Raw genomic sequence first — 20333 nt, 5'->3', positions numbered from 1 at the left:
TCCTGGGTTCAAGCAAGTCTCCTGCCTCAGCCTCCAGAGTAGCTGGGATTACAGCCAAGCACCACCATGCCCAGCTAATTTTTGTATTTTTAGTAGAGACGGGGTTTCACCATGTTGGCCAGGCTGGTCTCAAACTCCTGACCTCAAGTGATTTGCCCGCCTCGGCCTCCCAAAGTGCTAGGATTACAGGTGTGAGCCACCATGCCTGGCCCCTCAATAAAATTCAGCATTTTGACATTTGTATGCGTTTTCAGGCTTTTGTAATTCCCTGGAATTCCTTTTATTTTTTCCCCTCATTTTCTATATATGTACAAATCCTGCCATTATTTATTCAACATTTATCATGCACGAAAATGTGCCAGAAAATATTCTGGGACTCAATAGCATTACAAGTAATAAAATTTTAGTAACAATGATGACTTTGGAGGTTTTTGAAAACAAGTGCTTATTACCAGAATAGATATGTTTTAAGGCTCATGAAAACTTACTGTTGTACATATTAATGTCTATTATACTTATTAAAGGGCTTTTAAGTATACTTGTTGAGCAAAAAAAAAAAAAAAAAAAAAAAAAAAAAAAAAAAAAAAAAAAAAAAAAAAAAAAAAAGAAAATGTGCCAGAATTAAGGATAAAGCTAAAACATGGCCCTTGATCTTTTTGATTTATAATCTAGCTCATTCCAGGAGGTTTTTCTTGAATTCCTAAGAAATCTCTCTTTTTTGAATTTCCCTAGCAATCTTCTCTTACAGAAATTTTGACTTATAGTTTTTAAAATACAAGATAAAAAATGCCATATATACACAGCAAGCTTCTTGAGGGCAAGAAACTTTCTAATTTTTACTTCCTTAAAGCATCTGGAAGAATACTTACCAAATATTCATTCATTCAAAGAGTATTTATTAATTCTTACAAAATCCATGTAGGTTTCAATATCTACCTATAAGGAGTCTGATGCAAAAAGACAAGGTACTTGCCTTTGTGGGGCTACTCAAGAGGAAGAAGGCTCTCTCAGTAAAAATGTAAGCAAATAAATATATATAGGTAGGTATAATTACCATTTGTGTAAGTGGTATGAAGGAAGTACAACAATGAACTGTGGCAGAGAATAACGGTGAAAGAACTAATTTAGATGGAGGACAGGTGAGAAGCGAAAGAGAGGAGCTTTCTTAAAGGAGCTGACTTTAAACAGACTGATAAATTAATTATTGGAGTTTAGTAGAAGGAAAGGGAAGAGCCTTCCTGAGTCGAGAGAAGCAATAAGGGATCAAGGTTAGTATGAACAGAACATACTGAGGGAGCGGAGAAGAGGCTAATGAGGTTGAAGAGGGAAGCATAAAGGATACTCAATTAAGAATGTCTGGGCATGCCGGCTCACGCCTGTAATCCCAACACTTTCGGAGGCCAAGAAGGGTGAATCACTTGAGGTCAGGAGTTCAAGACCAGCCTGGCCAATGTGGTGAAACCCCATCTCTACTAAAAATACAAAAGTTAGCTGGGCGTGGTGGCGCATGCCTGTAGTGCCAGCTACTTGGGAGGCTGAGACAGAAGAATCACTTGAACCCAGGAGGCAGAGGTTGCAGTGAGGCCAAGATCACACCACTGCACCCCAGCCTGGGTGACAGAGCGAAACTGTGTCTCAAAAAAAAATCTTAAAGGTCATTTTAAGGATTCTAAATTTTATTTCCAGGGCAACTGGAAGCTATTTAAAGGTAATATGCAGGGACTCATATTTCCTGCTTAAGTTCTTCTTTGAGGCAGATTTACAGAATGAAAAAAATCTTTATAGATTAAATCCTTATGGCTACAGCTGTTTAATTTGCCAGGATCCAGAATGGCATCTGTTAAAACTTTAGAAAGATGAGAAGAATCATCCAATTTCTGGGCATAAAATGATTTGAGGGGCACAACTTAAGAATATTCTACAAAAACTAGTAAGAAGAATTTATTCCTGGATTTTAAGAGCTTCTAAAAGTCACATGCCACCCTTTGCAGGTGAGATTTGATCTTACAGACTATTGTTAAGAGTCTGGGGGTAGGAGTTAAAAAAAAAAAAAGTCTGGAGTCAGAAGGTATTCAAATCCCAGCTCTACTAATTTCTAGCTGAGTCTCCTGGTGACATTACCTGTAAAAGTCCCATGGGTCTTTAGTTTGGCAACAGGTCCTATGCATAGAGATTGCTACAGGGATCGTGTCCAGATTTCAATAGCATTTTGGTAAAATGACTCAAATCTGGTACTTGCTCAATAAATAAATCAATAGATAAGATGAAGGTAAACTAGCCTCTGGGCGGGACATGGGCAGCAGACTGTGAGACACACAGCAAGTGTTTAATGGACTACACAATCTATACTATACACCTTCAACAATGATCTAAACAAACTCGACTTGTCACTCATACCTCTTCAAAACATTAGTGATTAATCTAAGACTTGTGAACTCCAGATTTTATTTATTTATTTTTTAATTTAAAAAGAATTCTGAGACAGAGTCACACTCTGTCGCCCAGGCTTGAGTGCAGCGTCACGGTCTCTGCAACCTCTGCCTCCCGGGTTCAAGCAATTCTTGTGCCTCAGCCTTCCAAATAGGCGGGGTTACAGGCGTGTGCCACCACACCTGGCTAATTTTTGTATTTTTAGTAGAGACAGGGTTTCATCATGTTGGCCAGGCTGGTCTTGAGCTCCTGACCTCAGGTGATCCACCTGCCTTGGCCTCCCAAAGTGCTGGGATTACAGGTGTGCGCCACCGCGCCTGGCCTGTGAACTCCAGATTTTAATTCCCTGCTTTAGAGATAGTGAAAACACACTAGAGTGAGTCAAAGATGTGGATTCTGGTTCCAACTCTATCACTTTGAGTTCTTTTGGGGAAACACCTATCTCAGGGTTTCAACCTCACCATTAACAACATTTTGGACTGGATAATTCTTTGTGGTCTGAGCTGTCTTGTGTACTGCTGGATGTTTAACAGTATCCCTGACCTCTACTGACTCAATGCCAGTAGCATTGCCCCAGTTGTGACAACCAAAAATGTCTCCAGACATTTCTCAATTTGTCCTACCCGCTTGATAAGCATTTTCATACTCTGAATTTCAATGTCTCATCTGAAACTCATGGAAACATGGAGATAACATCTATTTTGTCCTCCTTCAGGGTTACTATATGATTCAAATAAGATAATGAATGGGGAAAAAGAGGGGAGAAAAGACCATATATGTAAAAGCCTTATTATTACTCTGCGGTAATATTATCATTATGCTCTGTGAGAGCTCGGCAATGAGGTTAATGCATTCATATCTTGTTTACAGAATTCACTATAAGGCTTAGGTAAAGGCTATATGCAGTCTAATATACCGTTTAGGTGGCTATTCAATAAATACTTGTTGATTGATTGATTCTAAGTCTGGGACCGACAGTAAGTTCATTTACTTTTGCTCTCACGCACGCTTTTTCTGAGAATTGCTGAGCCACAACATTGTAGTATGTTTCCAAACTTAACTCCACTTAAAAGAATAGGCCTAGATTAAACAAGAATAGTTATTCACTTTTCAGATGGAAAACTGAGGTATAAAGGTTAAAACACTAGAAAAGGTCACAGGGCAGTTAGTCTAGTGGTCATCATTAGAAGCCTGATTCTGACCTCAAGCCCAGTGTTCTTTTTATTATTCATAGCATGGTCCTTCTATCCAACTATCTCCTGTCTATGTTCCTAGTCTCTTAACATCAAGTAAGCTTTTTTTGCGGTCTAAGGGCAACTCAGAAAAATGGAGGCAAGGAAACAGCTGTTTTTGAGAGAGGTTTGGAAAAAAAATGTAGACCTATTCCTATTGAGGCACAATTGGATATTCTCTACATTCAGGGTAAACCAATGTCAAGCTATCCTAGTGCTCTGACAAGTCTATGAAATCCTTGCCCATTTAGTTGTCCAGGAGGAGCTAAATCTAATCGTTACCCCCCTCCAGAGCAGTTGTGTTCTGCAATGCTTTATACCATGCTTCCGGCATACAGTATGCACTACAACTGTCATCTGCAGTATTCTTGGCTGCTCTACCTCTAAGTGGCTCTAAGTGGGGTGAAAATGGACTTCCATACAGCCCCAAGCGCTCTAGGCCATATTTTGGCATTCTGTGAATAATGCACAAAAGCCCCAAATGCCTTTCTATTATTTGTATTTTCAGGGTCAGAAACAGAAATTTTGAGAATAATTCATAAAAATGTCACCATTTATTCTACTCCTTTAAAATATCAGATCATCTCTAATTATCATGGCTTTGTGTGAACTTTCATATGCTGAATGTTGTCACACGGTTGTCACTCTCAAACACTGACTCAACAGTGTTCTGGATAATTCCCAGGCAAAGGGAATCGGTGGGCTGGAGCCTACCTTAATCTTCATAATGATTACAATTTGAAAAATATAAGACTAGAAATTTTTGTTCTAGCCCTGGTTTTCCATTACATTAGGTAATTCAGCCTTTCTGGTCATAGCTTCCGGAGTCAAGGAACAGACTAATTCATCTTTAGAGCCTATTTCGGTCTGAAAAGTTTAGGTACATATAAGAATAGTTTCAGTGAGGGCTGAGCGCGGTGGCTCATGCCTGTAATCCCAGCACTTTGGGAGGCCGAGGCAGGCGGATCATGACGTCAGGAGATTGAGACCATCCTGGCTAACACGGTGAAACCCCATCTCTACTAAAAATACAAAAATTAGCCGGGCATGGTGGCGGGTGCCTGTAGTCCCAGCTACTTGGGAGGCTGAGGCAGGAGAATGGCGTGAACCCAGGAGGCGGAGCTTGCAGTGAGCCGAGATCGCGCCACTGCACTCCAACCTGGGCGACAGAGCGAGACTCTGTCTCAAAAAAACCAACAAAAAAATAATAGTTTCAGTGAGAAACAAAGGCACACTTGACTTTTCGAAATGCACTCTGAATAATAGGGCTGGGCGCGGTGGCTCACACCTGTAATCCCAGCACTTTGGGAGGCCAAGACGGGCAGATCACTTGAGGCCAGGAGTTTGAGACCAGCCTGGCCAACATGGCAAAACCCTATCTCTACTAAAAATACAAAAACTAGCCAGGTTTGGTGGCATGCACCTGTAATTCCAGCGACTCAGGAAGCTGAGGCACGAGAATTGCTTGAACTTGGGAGGCAGAGGTTGCAGTGAGCCGAGATTGTGCCACTGCACGCTAGCCTGGGCGACACAGCAAGACTGTCTCAAAACAAAACAAAACAAAACAATGAAACGCACTCTGAATAATGATTGATATACTTTAGCCATTCTAACATTTCAGTGGCTTTAACACTGATTAAACACATTCCAGAACATACTGTTCATATTACTTTCCAGAACCAATCTTAAACAATCATCTCCTCGGAGAGGCACCTTGCCAAAGCAGAAACAGCAAGGGCAAGAGCCCACTCTGTTCTCGGAGTCAGGCTGCTCACTGTTGCAGGGCATTGCCGTCTTTTTTCCCCCATAAAGTAAGTATATTTTATTTAATTGTTACCCAGAACAGTAACTATTGCCAGTAACTCCAGGAGCTCCTCTCTCCTGCCTCTCCCAGTCATGCTTCCTCCTCCTCTCCGGAAGGAACTTCTCTCCTGACTTCTAAAATCATACACAGTCTTCTGTGATTTTGAAATTTATATAAATGGAAGCAGAAAGAATGTACTATTGTGTCTGGGTCCTTTGCTCAACATAATTTTTGCGAGGTTCATCCATATTGTGTGTAGCAGCAGTTTGTTATTTTTCATTGCTCTATAGTTTCCTTTGAATGAATATGCAACTTAACTTTTCATTTCTGCTCTTGGCATCTAAACTGTTTTCAGGGTTTTTAATAACACTGCTGTGAACATTTGCAAATACTTCCCCTCCCCAAGACTGGTCACATTCTTCTCAGCACTTATTAGAGTCAGTCTACTTAATTTTAGCCATTCTGGTGGGTATAAATTAAACTTTAATTTGCATCTTCCTAATGACTATTGAAGTGGAAACTTTTTCATACATGTATTGGCTTTTGGATATCCTTTCTTTTGTTAAGTATTTGTTCAAGTTTGTGGCTTATTTTTCTGTGAGGTCTTTTTCTTATTGATTTGTAAAGGTTCTTTACATATTCTGGATGAGTCTTCTATCATCACACACATTGCAAATATCTTCTCCCAGTCTGTGGCTTCCCTTTTCATTTCTTTTATTGTGTCTTTTGATGAACAGAAGTTTTTACTGTTAATGTAGTCTATTTATCACACTTTATTTTTTATCCTAACGGGCACTGCCATCCTTAAAACTCGTAACAAGTTACAAAAACTTTGTGAGGATAATAAGTACACGTAAAACTGGGATAAAAATCTCACAACAGTATGAATATCAAATGTAAAAATACATATTGAAGAGACTGGCATGTTAATAACATATATAGTAAATAATAAATGTTAATTACTTTCCTCCTAACTCAAGTGCTTCTCAAAGTGTGGTCCAAGGACTGCCTGGATCAGAATCATCAGGGAAGTTTGGGTAAAAATAAAAATTATGGACCCTATGCCACACCACTGAATCACCTCTTAGGGAGTAGGGCCTCAAAATTTAGGTGCTTATCAAGTTCCATGGACAATTCTTATGCATGCTAACGCTTGAGAACCGCAGTTCTGAATTACAGAGATGTACAACATAGATACTTAGTACACAGAATCTAAGAACTGGATGTTCAACAAGTGAGAGCTAAAAAAAAAAAAAAAAAAAAAAAAAAAAGATGGCCAGGAGCGGTGGTTCACGCCTGTAATCCCAGCACTTTGGGAGGCTGAGGTGGGTGGATCACTTGAGGTCAGGAGTTTGAGACCAGCCTGGCCAACATGGTGAAACCCCGTCTCTACTACAAATACAAAAATTAGCTGGACGTAGTGGTAGGTGCCTATAATCCCAGCTACTCAGGAACCCGGGAGGCAGAGGTTGCAGTGAGCCGAGATCACACCACTGTACTCCAGCCTGGGTGACAGAGCAAGACTCAGTCTCAAAAACAAAAAAAAACAAAAAAAACAAAAAAGTCAAACAAAAAGACAAATATTGCATGTTCTCAGTCATACGTGGGAGCCAAAAAAGTAGATCCCATGGACGTAGAGAGTAGAACAGTCCCCAGAGGCTGGGAAGGGTGTATATGTGTGTACTCAAGGTGGGGTGAGGGTGGGATTGAAGACAGATGGGTTAACAGAACAAATAGATGCTTAGAAGGAGTAAGTTCTAGTGTTTGATAGCACAGAAGGGAGACTATAGTCAACAACAATACACTGTATATTTCAAAATAATTAGAAGACTTGAAATGTTCCCAATACAAAGAAATGATAAATATTGAAGGTGATGGATATCCTAAATACCCTGATTTGATCATTATACATTGTGCAATTATTAATTATTGTGCCCATAAATATGTGCAATTATTATGTATCAGTAATAAAGAAAAGAAAGCCAAGATTCAACCAGGAACTAAAATAATGCATTTGTTTATTCTGAAATTCCAAAAAGGTCACAGAATTAGCCCAGTCTCACATAAAATTTACACAGACTACCACCTAATAATCAAAGAACCTTGGGGGCTAACACTGAATTTAATACCAAATCACTCGTCTTTGGGATTTGAGAGAGGTTTTCTAACGTGCTGCATAAGTAAAATCTCGAAATCCCAGAGGGAGGGGAAATTAAATATTTTTGTAGTTTTATTTTTGTAGACTAGTTGTGAAATACAGGGATTGAACTACCAGAAAGACAGACCTCAAACAGGAAGTACACAGTTTTGCTGAGACTTTTACATTTGTTCCCAGCTGACCTCTCCAGGGTTTGTCAACTGTCTTTCTGAGACCAGGATTCGATCTGAGATCCTGAATAGCCCACCAAAAACAAAAAAACACAAGGAGGAAGCTGTGGGTAGAAAAGATATTTCCCCTTTCTTTATTATGGCAGCTATTCAAATATGCAAGGAGATCTACTCATTCTCTAACCGGTAAAACTGTACCTACTGGTTGTGGGCCCTTTGGCAAATTACTTAATATCTTTTTGCCTCAGCTCTAAAGTTGGGAAAATAAAAGTAACCTATTTCATAGGATTGTTTTAAAGAATTATTAGCAGGAGTTCACTGAGGCAACAGCACAGTGATTAAGAGGGTAAGTTAGTTTCCTCTAAACTAAGGATGTTTATAGCAACTACCTCTTGACAGTATACACTTAAACACTTACTTAAGCACAGTGTCTAAACACAGGAAGTTCTTGATAAATACTCATTTTTACTTCTCAATCTACTGTTCTCTCTATATATGGTATAAGTACAATTCCCCAAATCCTTGATTTGTCCACCAGCTACCTCATAGCTAACACTTCTTCCTTATGTCTGCTGTTCTCTTTTTTTTTGTTTTTTTTTTTTTGAGACAGAGTTTCTCTCATCACCCAGGCTGGAGTGCAGTGACGCGATCTCGGCTCACTGCAACCTCCGCCTCCCGGGTTCAAGTGATTGTCCTGCCTCAGCCTACCAAGTAGCTGGGATTACGGGTGCCCGCCACCACACCTGGCTAGTTTTTGTTTTTTTTTTTAAATTTTTAGTAGAGATGGGGTTTCACCATGTTGGCCAGACTGGTCTCAAACTCCTGACCTCAGGTGATCCCCACGCCTTAGCCTCCTAAAGTGCTGAGATTACCGGTGTAAGCCACCGCGCCTGACCATCTCTGCTGTTCTTGATTTGGGAGCTTGCAGGAGTGTGTAAATGAATCCTACCCATTTAAATTTACTGACAGAGGTGGCCTTTATCTATGTTGAATCAGGTGGTCAGTCATTTTTTTCAATTTGATTCCCATCTGTATCACATTTTCTTTGAAATGTTTTAAAGTTTCTGGCTTCTGTCTCCCTGTTTTCTGACTATAAATAATGCTTCCTCATATTCCTATGATAATTTCACTAGGATTTTGGGAAGGAAAAGAGATGAGTTCAAAACGCCATCTTGAAATGGAAATAATGATACATTATACTAGGTTTTTGTCCATCTTTTCTATGTTCCAATTTTTTAAGGGTAGTAGCAATTCTAAGCTATAACATAGAACCATGTATTCTGTGGTATTGCTAAAAACATAACGAAGGAACTGTTTTCAGGGCTACTTTCTAGAAAGTTTGTAAGCTTTTACAAGTTGCCCAAATAATAGACAGGAAGAAGTCCAGTGAGGCACCTAGTTTCAACTACCCAGCAGCAATTTTCCCTGGGAATATGGCATTGAAGAAAACATTTGGAAAGGTAGGACTGCCTAAGTGAGCTGCATGTTAGACCATATAATTCTGTTATCTGTAACTTTACAAGAGTTATAGTCCACATGTGGGCCTGGCTATCTCCTATCCCAGAGTTTATCAGAACTCTTCCACAGAGATACTATGAGTACTTAACGTATGGCCCATAGACAAGTTTTTAAAATCTAAAATAAAAAAAAAATCAACACTAATCAAACTCTATCTTCTAAATGTCCAATAAGCTAGAGTTCATATTCATCTAATATTTACTTTGATCTTGATGATTTCATACACATAAAATGAAATTCATGTGAATAAAAAGATACATGTGTATTTTGAATGATATATTCCAATGCTGTTCCTACCAAGTGTGCCTAACTCCACAGCTACCACTAATGCATAACTAAATAAATAATTTCCCCATTTGTTTTTTTTTTTTTTTGGAGAGAAGGTCATATTCTGTTGCCCCGGCTGGAGCGCAGTAGCATGATTACAGCTCACTGCGGCCTACACCTCCTGGGCTCAAGTGATCCTCCCACCTCAGCCTCCCGAGTAGCTGGGACCATAGGTACATACCATATGCCCAGCTAATTTTAAAACTTTTTGTAGAGAGGGGGTCTCCCTACGTTGCCCAGGCTGGTCTTGAACTCCAGCCCTCAAGTGATTCTTCTCCCTCAGTCTCCCAAAATGCTCGGATTACAGGTGTAAGCCACCGTACCCGGCCCCCAATTTTTAAGTGCAACACAAAGAATGGCAGCAGGAGCCAGAAAGATAGGTGTGTGTGCGCATTTACTTAAACATAGGCAGACACAGACTCCTCTTCAAGATAAATAATTTACTTGGTCTCTTGTCCTTTCCTGAACCAAATTAAGCATGCAAAGGGATGGCTTGATAGGTGTGTCAAGGCTGAGCAGGGAAAAGGAAGGATATGGCACTTGAGAGGGGAGCAAAGTAGAGGTCAGATCACTTTGACATCTACCTCAATTCAACTCAACAAGTATTATGAAGTACCCTCTGCCCCAGAGGCTATAGGGAATTCAGAGATGGAAAGAATGGAGGCTCTGGCTTAAACTTGCTACTGAACAGGGAAAATTTCACAAATGGCTTATTGTACTTAGAAAGAGAATGAGGGAGGTGAGATGGGGAGAAAAGAAAAGTTAGTAGGTTATAGTCAAGAAAGTATGAGGGGCTGATACAATTCTGACCTGCTTTATGGTCCCTAGCTTCCCCAAAAGACTAGTGACTATAGTAAACAATGTTATTGTGGCTATTTCAAAATATCTAGAAGAGAGAATTCTGAATGTTCTTACCATAAAGAAATGATAAATGTTTGAGGTGATGTATATGCTAAATACCATTGTTTGATCATTATGCAATTTATATACGTATTAAAATATCACACTGCACCCCATAAATATGTACAATTATTATGTATTAATTAAAAACAAAACAGGCAGCGTATAGTGGCTCATGCCTATAATCCCAGAACTTTGGGAGGCTGAGGTGGAAGGATCTCTTGAGTCCAGGAGTTCAAGACCAGCCCGGGCAACATAGTGAGGCCTTGTCTCCTCAAAAAATCAAGAAAAGTAGCCAGGCGTGGAGATGCATGCCTGTAGTCTCAGCTATAGGCTGAGGCCATAGGATCTACTTTTGTACTACTTTGGTAGGCTGAGGCAGGAGGATAGCCTGAGCCCGGGAGATTGAGGCTGCAGTGAGCTGAGATCGCGCCACCGCACTTCAGCCTGGGCGACAGACCAAGACTCTGTCTCTCAAACAAAAGAACAAACAAATCCCCAAAAGATTAGTAATTGTTACGGTATCATACACTTTGTAAAGTTATCACACACCTCATAACCATCCAAAAATTTGGGAAGACAGTAAAACACAGACAGAGACAGATATTTCTTAGGCTCTCTTTGTTTTATCTTTCCATCTTCACCCCCTAAATAAATTGTAATAAAGAGCAAATCTTCTGAATCCTCTACTTGGTAAATACTAGTAAACATAGTTGGGAGACAGTCTCCTCTTGTTCTGAGTTTATAATATTCACCTTGCAAATTAGCTTGAATAGTATTATACTGAAAAGCACTAGAAAAATCTACAAGACCAAGATGCAGGTGACTTTAGTGAAGTCTGCAATTCAACATAATTTTGGCGAGATTACCTATTCTTGGCTCTTACTTAAGACTTAGTTCTGAATAGTAAGAGATAAAAATTAAGATATTACCAAGAAAATGATACTGTTTCTTTTCCACTAATCATTTTCAGTTAAAGTCTCATAGAAGATCAAAACTAGAACAGTCATCAGTCTGCCCACATTCTTTAACACAGTAATCCCACTTCTAAATATTCATTCTACAGATAAACTGGCACATATGTGAAATGTGTATGTACAAAGTTACTTATAACAGGATTGTCTATAATAGCAAAATATTAAAAATACAACCTAAATGTTCATTGATAGGGCACTGATTAAATGAGTTATCATATTTTCATACAATGGAATACTTTGCAGAATAAGAATGAGAATGATCTTATATATTGATATAGAATGATCTCTAAGACGTATTATGAAATGAAATAAAAGCAGAATATACTGTATGCTATAATTTGCAAAAACTTAAAAAGGAAACAGCGTATGTACATGTTATTTTTATATACCTATACTATCTGCAGGGGAGTTGGGGGGAAACAACAAAGTTGTTGGTTGAGCCTGGGAGGCAAAATAGGACCGTGGTCCCTAAGGAGAACTGGTCAGAAGTGGGTAGGAGTAAATGAAATACTTTTCACTGAATATCCTTGTGTACTTTTTGAATTACAAACCATGTGAATATATTTCCTATTTAAAAAATTAAATTATCAGTCAGGTGCAGTGGATCACGCCTATAATCCCAGCACTTTGGGAGGCCGTGGCGGGTGGATCACCTGAGGTCAGGAGTTCAAGACCAGCCTGACCAACATGGAAAAACCCCGTCTCTACTAAAAATATAAAATTAGCCGGTCATGGTGGCACATGCCTGTAATCCCAGCTACTAGGGAGGCTGAGGCAGGAGAATCGCTTGAACCCGGGAGGCGCAGGTTGCAATGAGCCGAGATCACACTATTGCACTTCAGCCTGGGCAACAAGAGCGAAACTCCAACTCAAAAGAAAAAAAGAGTATCATCAAATCCAACTCCTTTATTTTACAGATGTGGAAACTGAGGCTTATGTTATTAAATGATGACACTAATATTGTTTAGTTAGGTGAATCCATAACATCTGCTTCTGATAGAAGGCTCTGTAACACTAGACTAACCGCTTTCTCCAGCCCCATTTCTCCGGATGGCTTGCTGGGAAGCAGCTAAGCAGGAGGGGTTTCTGAGCTTTACATATCCTGTTCTGGTGACAAATAACATAGAAGCTCCTATTTCTCTTGCCCACTCCCACCCTTCCGTACAAAGAAGATCAAGTGTACAACTATATTCTTCCAAAGGCCTTTACAAAAGCTTTTATTTGCCTGGTTCTAATAGGACAACTCAAATTTGATATGTCAAACAAACAAATTGAAAAGGTCTTTTAGTTATGTAATGATAGCAGGGCCTAAGTCCAATGGGAGTGGATCTCCCAGCTACTTTACTCCATTTCTGTGATACCTTTTGTTGTTGGGTAAGCCACATCCTGGAATAATGTAATCACATGATGCACCCTTTCATGCTCCTCTTACAGGATCCTTTTGTAGCCTTGATGCACTTCCAGTCCGCTAACTGTGCTTTAGTATGATTTATGTGATAATTTCAGTGTTTTCTAGATAGTATCTTAGAGTAGAGAAAGCATGCAGCACTAGGCATCAAAGGTTCTGAGCTCTGGACCCACATTTGCCATATACTAGCCATGTGACATGAAGCAAATCACCAAAATTTGCAAAATTTGCAAAACAGATATTAAAATACCTACACTGCCAATCTCATAGTATTGTAAGGGTCAAATAAAATATGTTAAATACTTTCGAATTTTAAGGTACAGTAAATATGAAATATAATAGCTTGCTTGCTCATTAGATGACAAAATTAATCTCTGAAAGGAGCTAAGTCACACATAAGGCTCACTTTCATGTCTCTTGAAGTATACAGCCTTTCACAGTTTGATTTAAACAAAACTAGCTAGTCAGACAAATATACATTGGCAAAGCATTGCTTTAACTGCTTTATTGTTATAATCAAAGGTAGACAATGGTCCTCCTTGTCTAAACTTTACTTTAGTTATATTATATAGCATTTAAACTGTTTGGATAATAATGTTGTTGGTTTGCCTATGAATAATATTGGAAATTAATATGGTGTAAGACAGAAACTAGAAAACATTTGAACTGTTCCCTTTTTTTTTATTCAGTAGGAAAATGCAATTAAATATGTTACACAAGATAAAAGGAACTTGAATGATTTAATGAAAATGCAGTACGAGAATGAAAATGAGGATGGACATGGTGGCTCACGCCTGTAATCCCAACACTCTAAGAGGCCAAGGTGGGCAAACTGCTTAAGCTCAGGAGTTTGAGACCAGCCTGGGCAACATGGCAAAGCCCCGACTCTATCAAAAATACAAAAAATTAGCTGGGTGTGGTGGTGCATGCCTGTAGTCCCAGCTACTTGAAAGGCTGAGATGGGAAGATTGCTTGAGCCTGGGAGACAGAGGTTGCAGTGAGCTGAGATCGTGCTACTGCACTCCAGCCTGGGCAACAGAGCAAGACCCTGTTTCAAGAAAAAAATAAAGAAAAAAGAAAAAAATTGTTCAATATCTCAGATAGAGGCTGTATGGTGTCGCAGTAAAAGTACTGGGCTAGGAATTGAAAGAGGTTCTAGATCTGCATTCTAGATCTGGCTCTTAGGTCTCATTTGCTATGCAATTCCGAGGAACTCAGACTATTCTTTCACTATTTATTGCATACCTATCGAATGAAGGTACCATGATGAAACTCTAACCTTAAGAAACCCATTCTAGTGAAAGAGGGACACATGTAAATAATTTTAAAATAATGTAAAATGTACTAAGGTATAGATTATGCATAGGGGTTGTGTGAGAACTCATAAAAAGCCATCAGAAAAGGTAGGAGAGAGGATGCGGGTGTATGAGTTACAGCATTTCTCTTTCATTTCATAAATTAAATGACTACATTCTAGATGCTCTAAACTGCTTCAAAATTATATAAACACTCATCATAGTTCTACAATAACTCTTCTATCTAGGGAAATATATCACCTGTTGCTAGAATTTTGCTCTCTTTATATGTTCCCTCCGAATCATTTCTCATATTTACTTTTGAGATTCAGGCTTCCATCTTACCATGCTGTATTTCATAACGTCCTAAGCCTACAAAAGCAGGTTGTATACAAAAGCCTACGGCCATTGTGTAAAGGAAAAGAGGTAGGGTGGACCCTTCTCAACCCTTTCCTTCTCTGCAGGGCTTTGCATTCCTAAGGATGGGCCCCTCCTCTGCTTGGGGATGTTACCTAAATCATAAAATGATATTACTCAAAGCAATGGAACTTCAAAAGCACTTCCTTCCCAGGCCCTACTATAAGATTTCTTTTGGCATAAACTGTTCATTGTAATGTATTAAGTGTCAGACTTTTGATGACTTGTTATACTTAAGTCACAAAACTACAGACAACTTTTAAGTTTTTAAAATGGCTTTAAGAGCTGCATGTGGGAGTACAGGCATCAGGAACCCCCTACCCCTTCCCTCCCTTTTCCCCAGTCAGGCCTGCCCTGTCCACTTTAAAATGCAGTTATTTGGGTGATGCCTTGTTACTAACTTATCTGACAACTGCTAGTTGAAATCAACTTGTCACTGTAAACACTTTGCTTTCTTTCTTTCTTTTTTCTTTTTTGAGATGGAGTCTCGCTCTGTCGCCCAGGTTGGCGCACAGTGGCGTGACCTCAGCTCACCGCAACCTCTGCCTCTCCAGAGCTCAAGCAATTCTCATGCCTCAGTCTCCTGAGTAGCTGGGACTACAGGTGCCCGCCACCATGCCTGACTAATTTTTGTATTTTCAGTAGACACGGGGTTTCACCATTTTGGCCAGGCTGGTCTCGAACTCCTGACCTCAGGTGATGTGCCTGAGCTGGGATTACAGGCAGGAGCCACCACACCTGGCCGAACACTTTGTTTTTCTAGTGATAATTATATCATCTTTCTCTCTTGTAGCACTTCTGGTGGGAAAGGTGCAAAAAGGAGTTAACAGTAGAGATGAGTCTCTGATTCCTAAGTCCTTCTCTACCAAGACTTCTAAGTTGGAAACAAGAGATAGAGAAAGACTTAGGAATCAAAGACTCTTATGAGTATGGTATCTACTTTCAAAACAGTCATTTCATTTTATTCACATTCAGTATGGAAACTTTATTTTTCTCAATTCAAAACTGAGATTATAATCCAAAGGAAAGCTGAATTGAAAATTTTAACAAATTAATACCAGTGCCCCAAGTGGTGTTTACCATGCCGTCACAACAACCTCATGTTCTAGGGGCCATTAGAAAATGAAGTGGCTACTGACATGGAATGGAGCTAGGGAAATGTAACTTTTTACTTCATACACTCCTAAGCCATTTGAACTTTTTTACATCAATCACGCCATTTAGAATAAAAAATTCCACTTCCTACCGATCTAAGTACAAACTTGTCACCTTGACCTTCAAGGTATTTGACAAATATGGTCCTGGATTCCTTTTCAATTTTAATCCATTACTTTCTTTTGTGAACTGTTGCCTTATACTCTTAGCAAACTATCCCACAGAACTCTCTTATTCAATTTAACTGACATCACACCATTAAGCTATTCTCCAATGTGATGGGAACAACACTTCTGGTTCCCCCTCTGTGAAGTGTGCTTATCAATGGTGACGGTGTGTTTATTCACAAACCTATTTATGCCAGTTGTGCTTATTACTGAAAGTATGTAAATACTATGTGAAGCAATGAAGTATAAATGAGAAGAGAAAAATGACAGCAGCAATTAACACTGAGTACTTACTACCTGCCAGGCACTGTTCTAAATGCTTTACATGAATTAACTCCTATAATATTCACAAGAAACCTAGAAATGGATACTACTATTATGCCTGTTTTACAAAGGCAAAAACTGAGTAACTTGCCTATGGCCTATACAACTAATAAGTGGCAAAGCAATTTGGCTCCAGAGCTCAAGTACTTAACTACTGTACTACATAGCCTCTCTAGTAGTTATTTCTAAAACACCACATTGAATGCTTTGGAAAGACTAGATAAAAGTGAGCATACAAGGCCGGGAGTGTTGGCTCACGCCTCTAATCCTAGCACTTTGGGAGGCCAAGGCAGGTGGATCACCTGAGGTCGGGAGTTCCAGACCAGCCTGACCAACATGGAGAAACCCCATCTCTACTAAAAATACAAAATTAGCCTGGCACAGTGGCACATGCCTGTAATCCCAGCTACTCGGGAGGCTGAGGCAAGAGAACTGCTTGAACCTGGGAGGTGGAGGTTGTGGTAAGCCGAGATCGTGCCACTGCATTCAAGCCTGGGCAACAAGAGTGAAACTCTGTCTCAAAAAAAAAAAAGTGAGCATACAGATAACACATAAACTTGCTGTTAGGTGTGGGAGACAACAGAAAAGGCTGGAAGGACATTTCATAAACACCTAGAAAGATTCTGCAGTGAGACTGCTTTGCAAGTGACTTTAAGTATTCATTCCATGTTAAAAATACCATAGATAATGTAGGCCAGGGGCTAGCAAGCTCTTTCTATAAAGGGCCAAAAGTAAACATTTTAGATGTTGCAGGCCATGTGGTTTCTGTTGCAACCACAAATATTCAATTCTGCCTTGTAGGGTAAGAGTAGTCATAGACAATACATAAACAAATGAGCAAGGCTGTGTTCTAATAAAGCTTTACTTATAAAAAACAGGCAACAGGGTCCTACACTCCAAGAAAAGGCTGAGGCCTTATGTTAAAAGAATGGCAAAAGAATGTTCATGTGTTCGTTAAAATGTTATAAATATAACTACTATCTGTATGATTCCCTGCTTTAACTTACTTCTTCAGTTAACCAACTAATGGCCCTAAGTCTGCTTTCAGTGACTGAGTGAATAGAATGTTATAGATCCTCCAGAACCTGCATTTAATTCATATTCCTATCATTATACCTGATATAACTTGGTTATAACTTTAAACTACTAATTTTAAAATGCATGCATCAGTACAGATTAGTATGGGTATACTCGTATATAAAGACTGTCATCTCTGTTGCAAAATTGCTGATAATTTGAAAATAATTATTAAAATTGCTGCTTCCCTGAGGGAGTAAGGGGGGTGGAGGGTGGAGAAAAAAAATTGCTGCTTCCTGGCCAATCTTCACGGGGTTGACAATATATTTTATGAGTATTCTAAAAGCTGTATATTTAAGCAAAACAAATAGACAAAAATGCTTACTTTAAACTTGAGATCAAGGTTGTGCCTTACTTACCTTTGTATCCCCAGCAGTTACTCAGTAGAAGTTCAGGTCTAATCCACTCATTTTACAGTGTTTAGGGAGCCTGGCCCAAACTCAGAGTGAGTTATAAGGGCTGGGACAGGAATTCAGATTTCCTGATTCCTAGTCCAGTATTACCAATCTGAAGATACATGAATTTAGGAAGACAGTGGCTCTCTTTTTTTTTTTTTTTTTTAGGTGCATCCAGTCCTGCAGTTCAAAGCCTGGGAAGACTCACCATCATCTTCCTCCTCCTCATACTGCTAATGAGAATCAGCAGCTGTGTTTCTACAGTGATAATCTGGGTATGCATGTTCGTGATGTTCCAATCACCAAAAAGGCTATTGATTTTAGGATTCCTGAGTACCTACAAAAGCTACTTAAACATTCAGGATAAAATCAGCTCCACCCAAGAATACAAGATAAGAGTTCAAATATTCCCTTGGCCATTTTTTTTTTTTTTTTAAACAAAAAGCTGGAAGGACATTTCATAAACACCTAGAAAGATTCTGCAGTAAGACTGCTTTGCAAGTGACTTTAAGTATTCACTCCATGTTAAAAAAAAATACCATAGATAATGTAGGCCAGGGGCTAGCAAGCTCTTTCTGTCAAACATTTAGATGTTTCAGTGCTGCAATCACAGTGACCAGCGTTGGGGAGAGGGATTAGAAAGTGCCATGGTACTTAATCCAGTTACTCCCCCAACACCTCCAAGAGGTAGCCAAGTTCACACACTAAACAGAGTTACTGCAACAGTTCTAGTGCTAGTCCTTAGATTCTAGTTCCAGTTCCGGTTCTAGTGCTTAGATTCCAGTTGCATCATTCCAACTGTGAGCCTTCGCTGCTTTAACATCTTTGCCAGGAGGTGCAAAGTTCTCTGGGAGGGAGCTACCAATCATTTCATTTCAATTTCATACTGACAGATTGAAACATTCACGTAAGGGACACCTGTAGTAGTACCAACCTGACTGTGAGGGGAAGCCCAAGAACTCCAGTGAGTCCGTGGACGCTACGCTGGGACACTATCTCCTTAGCCACACCTTGGCTAAGCCAGGACTACCCCAGGATTGTTTCGAGAATGATACCAGGTTAACCAAAGAAATACTTATGTAAGATACAGGTAGGGTGGAAACTAGAGGCAGAGGAGTCCGCCACAATTGATGTTGATTTAGGGCTGTCGCAGGAAGACCCAGGGAAACCCACGCCAAGCTTGGGCTGGGGATGTGTCTGCCTCCAAAGTATCCTCCTTTCCATCACCCACCGCCAGAATATCTTAGCTCTTCTGCACCTCATCCGCGTAGAATACAGGTGGACTCTAGAAAGGGGACTTTCCTCGAGGTATATGCTACAGTCTTTCAATAGTCACTCTGTAAGGGCACACAGTGCTTAAGGGCTGATAAGGTTCTTGTTCACCCACTAGCTCACTATGTCCTGAATCAAAGGACGAGGGATCCAGTCTCAGTCTGCCCTTTACTCTTTGTGACCTCGGACTAGTCACCCGGGTGCTTAGTTCCTTCGTCTCCCTATCTGTAAATTCTGAGATTACGAGGAGGCCGGGATTGAAATCGATGGCCTCTGAGCTTTAAAAGCTTCTGGACCAGCCGGCACATGGAAGCACTGGACAAATGACCGGTTGCATACACGGGGAAACTGAGGCACCGAGCACCCCGGCCCAAGGTCACTCTGGCTATGCCACTGCAGGGGCCGGGCCGAAGCCCAAGTCTTTAACCTTCCAGTCCCGAGCTCTTTCTCCTTCCGCGGAGCTGAGGAGAGCGGCGAGGAGGGTCATTGTCCCGCTGGGGAAAGGACGGTACCCATGCACAGGGGTGCGAAAGAGGGGCCGAGAGAAGTCTTACCTTCCCAGGTCAAGTCCAGCCACTAGCGCCTCTCTCTCCGAATCTTAACCCGTCACCCCCTCACGACTCTTCGAACGGCCCCTCCACTTCTACCCGGCTCGACGTGTCCACCACCTCCACCGAGGCCGAAGATTTCCCGCCCCCTCCCGCCCCCTAGCATTACCAACCAATCCCTGCAAGGGGCTGTGAAGCTCCGCCCCGCTGCGGGCTGGAGAGGCCTGACGTCACGCTGCGCGCGTGCCCGCGCGAGTCTCTCATTTGCCTTTGCCCCACCTTCTCCAGAGCCCAGTCTACTTTCGGTCCAGAGACCGTGCGGGAGTTCGCCCTGCCGGAAAGCAGCACGCCGCCGCGACATTTTACGACGTCGGCGGTGACAGGCCCTGGGACTCTGGGAATACCCAGCTTCCTCCCCGCAACCCGGTGAAAGCCAACGCAATGTTCGGTGCGGGGGACGAGGACGACACCGATTTCCTCTCGCCCAGCGGCGGGTGAGTGACTGAGAAGTATGCGCAGGAGGGCGTGGCTGAGAGATACCGGCGGATTGTTGGAGGGGGGTCGATCTCTTCTCAGGCTTTTTCCCAACTTCCGGGGGGAGACCCTTGCCACATTCCGGTGCCCTACACCTCTCAGAATCTGGGCAGAGCTTGCAACTGTGCTGACTCTGCCGATCTGAGGTTCGGGACCCGGCATCTCTCTTGGCGGGAAGATAACCCTGGGTTTGCCTTTTGCATTCTGGGTCACAATTTCTCCGGT

At 40.9% G+C, this 20333-nt stretch overlaps 2 protein-coding genes across 5 annotated transcripts in view; one reads left to right on the top strand and one right to left on the bottom strand.

The window, feature by feature from the left end:
- SLC31A1 (solute carrier family 31 member 1) overlaps nucleotides 1–19692 on the bottom strand; it is a 39279-nt gene extending 19587 nt beyond the window's left edge. The window contains 1 exon segment of the mRNA NM_001132191.1: nucleotides 19581–19692. The gene's annotated coding sequence lies outside the window, so the exon portion shown is untranslated.
- Nucleotides 5359–20333, top strand: part of FKBP15 (FKBP prolyl isomerase family member 15) — a 69894-nt gene continuing 54919 nt past the window's right edge. The window contains exons 1-3 of one of the 4 annotated variants that reach the window (XM_009244766.4): nucleotides 5359–5473; nucleotides 17923–18029; nucleotides 19863–20068. In XM_009244766.4, the coding sequence (XP_009243041.2) occupies nucleotides 17991–18029; nucleotides 19863–20068 (245 nt within the window). In that variant the 5' untranslated portion in view covers nucleotides 5359–5473; nucleotides 17923–17990. 4 annotated transcript variants of the gene reach the window in all.

Source organism: Pongo abelii, chromosome 13 (assembly GCF_028885655.2).
Source record: "Pongo abelii isolate AG06213 chromosome 13, NHGRI_mPonAbe1-v2.0_pri, whole genome shotgun sequence".
Classification (NCBI taxonomy): domain Eukaryota; kingdom Metazoa; phylum Chordata; class Mammalia; order Primates; family Hominidae; genus Pongo; species Pongo abelii.
The sequence above is the reverse complement of the archived record's forward strand: the minus strand, read 5'-3'. Positions and strand labels throughout refer to the sequence as shown.